Here is a 5,699-nt window from a genome sequence, read left to right on the forward strand (position 1 = left end):
GTTCTGCGGTACACAGCAGCACATGGCACAACACACACACACACCCACCAGGGTAAAGAACCCCACCGCACGAGAGAGATCCCAGCAGACTCCGACTCGCCGGCGCCAGCCGCGCGCGGCACTTCTTCCCCGGCCGGAACCGCGCTCGCCGTTCCGGCCCTCTATCAGAAGCGAGAAGAAGGAGTGGAGAAACATACCAATGAAAGACGTGACAGATGAGCGCATTGGTGCACAGAAATAAAAACAATATACACCATATAGTCAAGGGATTGTGATTTAACCGGTGCACGATGCAGGCCGCCTATATGACGGTAACCATGGTCGCAAATCCAGTCACACCGCGCCGAGCTGGAATCTAGATGAGAATATGAATGATTTGCGACGCACACACATTACCGCGCGTACCGACCGCTCCATGTATTCTAAAGGACCTGGCGGTTTACATTCATCCATCATATACAGCTGCCACGTAGCGCCCCACTGGGCCCCGCAAACGCGCGCACGGGCGCGCGCCGCACACACTTTTAATGGTTACACACACCGGGAGCCCCGGAAAAAGGAGATGGCAGCAAATCTAAAAAGAGTGCCCAGTCCTTCAGTTTCACCCCATGTACCGAGCAAATTACCAATATGTTTACCAAGCAAATAATAACCACAATCGAAACATGTGCCACAAACAGCTACGGCTACCAATTTTCTTCAGACCCTTACAACACCAGTAATCGCCTGCATAGACTGAAAAATTTTAACGCAACTTTTTATTATTATAAGGATTTAATTGCATGAAGAAAATAAAGAAAAATCAGGTGTATGGTAGAACATCATGTTTGTTAGTTAGGGGCTAAACATGTAAGGACAACCAGTATGGTCTTTAAGGAATAGTAAACACCAGGATTGAAGTATTGAAAGAGTCCATGTCATTTGTTTTTGCTTCCGTTTTTTATACCCATCATCTCCCTTTGTGGTGTTTATGACTCCAGCATTGTCACTATCGGTCGGCAAATCAGAAACCCTTTCAAAACACTAAGTTCTGTGGGTTGGAGAGCTTGAGGGTGAGCAACTCGCTAACGACAGGAAAAGGACCCTGTCTATTCGCTCTTTGACCGAAGCTGCGCTCGTTTGAGATTTTTTGCTTGTGCCAGTGGTTTCTTTCCTTGGCATTGTTAGTAACGGAAGGTGTCTCATTAAGGTGATAGTATCACACACAACATCACCAGGCCGGATATTTTCCTCTCGAGTGGTGCTCGGCCGCGGGTGGTGGTGTGTTGGGTTCTTCTGAACCCACCACACACACACACACACACACACACATCACACCACCCACAGGTTATTTAGGTGGGTGGGTGGGTGGTCACACACACACATCACAACACAGCTGACACGGCGACACAACACACACACACACACACACCACAACACACACACACACACAGCACACACACACGACAACATTCACCACCACACACACAACTCGACACACCACACACACACACAGCACACACCACCACACACACACAACACACACAACAAACACACTCTCAACAAGCTTTGAGGGGCCAGGCGAGCCGCTAGCGTATCGCGTTCCGAACCCCACACAGCACAACCAGGAAACTACACCAGAGAGCCAACGCCAACTGCCGCCTGCAAGCTCCAAAGGGCGAGCAGCGAGCCCCGCCACGCCCGCCAACACACACGCAGACCGCATGGCAGCATTGCGCATGCGGGTCATCGACTGGTCATTGGGTCTGGTTGCAACAAGAGCGCCATGTGAGACACATAATCACATCGCGCTGTAGACGGTGGGGACTGACATCACGAACAGGAGGCTGGGCGAGCTGACCAAGTCAGGAGCAGCAGCTGGGCGGCCATTCTGGAAGGGGGGGGGCAGGAGCCCAACAAGCCCCGTAGGGGTACGAGCAGAGTGCAAAGCGCACATACATCAGAAGATGCTGTATGAAAACGCAATGCTGAGTGGTGGGAACAGTTGGAAGAACGTAAACATCAGGTAGGGCGCTGCAACAATAGAATCTTAGAATTCAGTAGAAATGGCCATGTCATCTGGACCCTTTAACAGTTAGCGGGCGCCATTTCGCGACAGAATGACGGAACACACAAAGTACAAGGCAACGAGAAGAGTCAACCCACGACGGCCGTCGCCCACATCCCAGCACACGACAGATGTGTATCAGAGCAATAGAAAACAGACGAAGAAAAAGATGAATAAAGCTTCCATTTGAACAACAGATCATATAGCATACACCAACCAGTGACAATCCCAAAAGATAAGCAAGCAAAGAGCCAAAACCGCGCACTACCAGACAGACTCATGCTCTGGCTTTGACCACATTACGCCCGACGCGCGCGTTACACATAGCATCGGATCTGCATGCATGCTTTTGGTAAAAAAAAGTGTAGGCAGCGAATGGTCCAGGGTCGGACGAAAGGATATAAACGGTCAGCAGGATGCCGCGCAGAACATCCCCACCGGCACAGCAAGCCGAACCCCGCTGCCACCATCCAACACCTCAAGCACAACATCTGCCACCAAGCGGCGATCCAGGTGGGCTACCCACCCACAGAGGCGAAGCTCTTAAGGTTCACCACACTTTACTTTCATACAGTCACCTGAACGCACCAGTCACCACTGCCATGTCCAGTAAGATGATGCAGAAAAGACTCAAATCCATCACTCAGCTGCCAAACCAGTGCTGACAGACAGGTTGGGCTTACAGGCCAGAAAAAAGTAAAGGCAGCAGCATCCTGCCAGCAGCGTATGATGTCGGGGGCGGAGAGAACACGGCGCGGCTTGGTCTGGGGGGGGCCAGCCGGCGGGCGGGGGTACAGTGCAAACACAAGGGGGTCACAGGGCAAAGCCTTTATATTGAGAAGCTCTTACCTGCCCTTCGTGCTTTTTGACCCTTTCCCATCAATCCTCTTTATAGTGAGTTTTACACTCCTATGCCCGGTAGCAGAAACAAAAGAGGGTGGAGGATGTTGATAAAGAGGCCCGGCACACCTACTGTCAACTGGAAACTCTCCTTCCCTTTACACCCTCATTAGAAATATAATCAAAACAACCACCCATGTGTTGTTGGAAGAGTTTACAGCCAAGGGTTTGTCTATACTGTAACTGTTCACTTTGGTCATGAATAGGAGCATGAGGGATCCAACATGTGAAGGTAAAATATACCTGAGGAGTGATTTGACAATTTGGGAAATATTCGTATGGAATTGGAAGATAAGATTGACACCACTCTCTCGTATGTACTGACAGATATCATCCAGCTATGTTTGCTCAGCATAAAGACTGGAAACAGCTAGTGTGGGTTAGGTTTCCAGTTGCCAGCTTTACATTACATTACATGGTATTTAAGATAAGATAAGATGGGCCTTTATTAATCCCGTGGGGAAATTCAGTTGTACAAGCAGCAACAGGGTTGCGCCTTTATCCAAAACGACTTACAATAAGGAATTCAAGTTCACTGATAACTATCTAGTTTGTTTAACCAAACTGTCAAAGTGAAAATCTGCTGTTTAGGAGATTATGTGCCAGACTATTTCCTCTTTCTTCTGAACAGTTGCCAGGCCAATGGCAGACACACCACAGATACTGGTTTCAGGTCAGTCAAGTAAATGGCTTAAATCACCTCAACACAGATGGTACTGTAACCATTTTTACACTTTGGTTTTGGCACTATTTAAACAAAGAATACAACATGTGTGTCATAAGTTACCCTTGTGCCTGCCATAGCTACATACAGACAACATACAGACATGTGGGTATTATCGAATTCCTGCTATATAGTGAATATTTCCCAAAATGTTGAACTATTCCTTCTTGAAGCAGTAGTTGTCAACCTAACTCTTTAAAGCTATAGAAGTGCCAGGAGAACCTTAATAGGATAGTGAAAATAAAAACATTAAAGCTGCTTAATTAGCAGTGAAAAGGAAATAGCCACAGTTCATAATACAGTTTTAATACAATTACAAAATCCTAAATTACTGCTTCATAAACTCTCGAAATGATTCCAATGTCCGAAATAAAGGACTCCTAAGCGATATCGTGAGAGCTGTTTGTATATTTTGTTTTTGGGCCGTTACTTTCCATGAATCTTGGTTTATTAATATGTTTTCTGCTCACCCCTCTTTGAGCATGATTGGAGTCTCAATACTCTTCTGATCCCATTTGCCAGAGGTGGAGATCAGGTCCAGGAACTGAGTAGGAAAGTAAAGGATATCATATAACAACATGATTACTCTGGTACTAACTTTGGCTCAATTTCATGCAAATTGTACTGTTCTTCCAAATGTCTAAACTGAGCCGGCATATCTTTATCTGACATACAAGACAACGAGAATATTTCTTGAGTCTACAAAGTGCTGGAGATTTATTGCATGAAACAAGGGAGGAAGTCGAACACTCACATTCTTCACAGCGTCCGCATATTTCTGCTCATTGAAGTACTCGTAAAATGCGGCCATGTAAGACTCTTTGAAATTGGCCTTGAAAGGAATTAGAGGCAGGGAAAGAAAGAGACAGTGAGAGGAAGATTAGTCAATTTCAATTTCATTTTTTAGACAGTAATACAAATGAAGCCTAGTTCAGTTACAGGAGTGAAAAAAGGAAAATACACTTTACTCAGAGAAACGTACAGATTTAGACTTGGCAAGACTTCCCAGGGTCTGGATCGTCTTGGAGATGAGGGTTAGGGTTCGAGAGGTGGCGGGATCCTAGGGAGACAAATCAGATCTTGAGAATTTCACACTTGAGTTCACCCTTAAAAAAACACTGGATGGGCCAGAAAAACAAAGAGATGTCTTCAAAGTCCATACAAACTTTGAGCTTCACAGGAAAAAAAAGAATTTAAAGAAAATGTTGGGACAACTAAAAGAGGTATATCTGCAGATTTAGGTTTCATGTACAGTATGTGTGTTATTTTATATCAGACTCACTGGATGGTGCGGCCGTAGATGGAACAAGTTGGGGGAGAGGATGGCCGGAGCGAAGAAACGCAGGAAAATAAAACTGCTTACTGCTGTGTATCGGACATCTTGGTCAACTAGACAGAAGAAAGAAATAGGGATTTATCACACGCACTGTACTTGCTCAAAATATACCCAAGACACGATATGTATAGTAAATCTGCAATAAAAAAGTCAACTTTATTCAATGAGATGTCTTAATTCAATACAAAATAACTTATTTGTGTTAGCTTATAATTAACCAACAATAGATTTGTATCACAACAGCATGTTCCTCGTGCAAAACTGCAGATCCCTGTGATGGCCAACAGGGGGCAGCACAGGGTAAAATACTCCATACTGCACATACTGTATAACCAAACTGAGTGTGTGGGAGGCTTAAGTGTTTTCAGGTTTGACACAAATAGCAGAAAAACAGAGTGTCCTTAAACATACTGCACATAATGTTCTTTATTGTATATTATCTGTCTCTTAATAGCACCTATTTTCTGTCCTATATCTCTTATGGGCCATTAGCAGGCAGAGTTACCTTGGAAACGGGTGGCAGCGGACTCTCTCAAAGAGAAGAAGATATCACACATGACAGTGGGACAGCGAACGCCTGATGTGGTGATAACGTTGAAGATACGGTCCACATAGTGCCGAAGATTTTCCTGGAGACGGGGGGCAGGGCAGATATGTCAGATCACACACACACACACACACACACACACACA

At 45.7% G+C, this 5,699-nt stretch overlaps 1 protein-coding gene across 1 annotated transcript in view; it reads right to left on the reverse strand.

The window, feature by feature from the left end:
- Nucleotides 1-5,699, reverse strand: part of rasa3 (RAS p21 protein activator 3) — a 42,392-nt gene that overhangs the window by 6,631 nt on the left and 30,062 nt on the right. Inside the window, 5 exon segments of the mRNA XM_010786812.1 lie at nt 4,142-4,215; nt 4,426-4,503; nt 4,654-4,731; nt 4,954-5,060; nt 5,513-5,636. Coding sequence (XP_010785114.1) covers nt 4,142-4,215; nt 4,426-4,503; nt 4,654-4,731; nt 4,954-5,060; nt 5,513-5,636 — 461 coding nt within the window.

This window comes from Notothenia coriiceps, unplaced genomic scaffold (assembly GCF_000735185.1).
Source record: "Notothenia coriiceps isolate Sejong01 unplaced genomic scaffold, NC01 NC01_scaffold00001080, whole genome shotgun sequence".
In the NCBI taxonomy this organism is placed as follows: domain Eukaryota; kingdom Metazoa; phylum Chordata; class Actinopteri; order Perciformes; family Nototheniidae; genus Notothenia; species Notothenia coriiceps.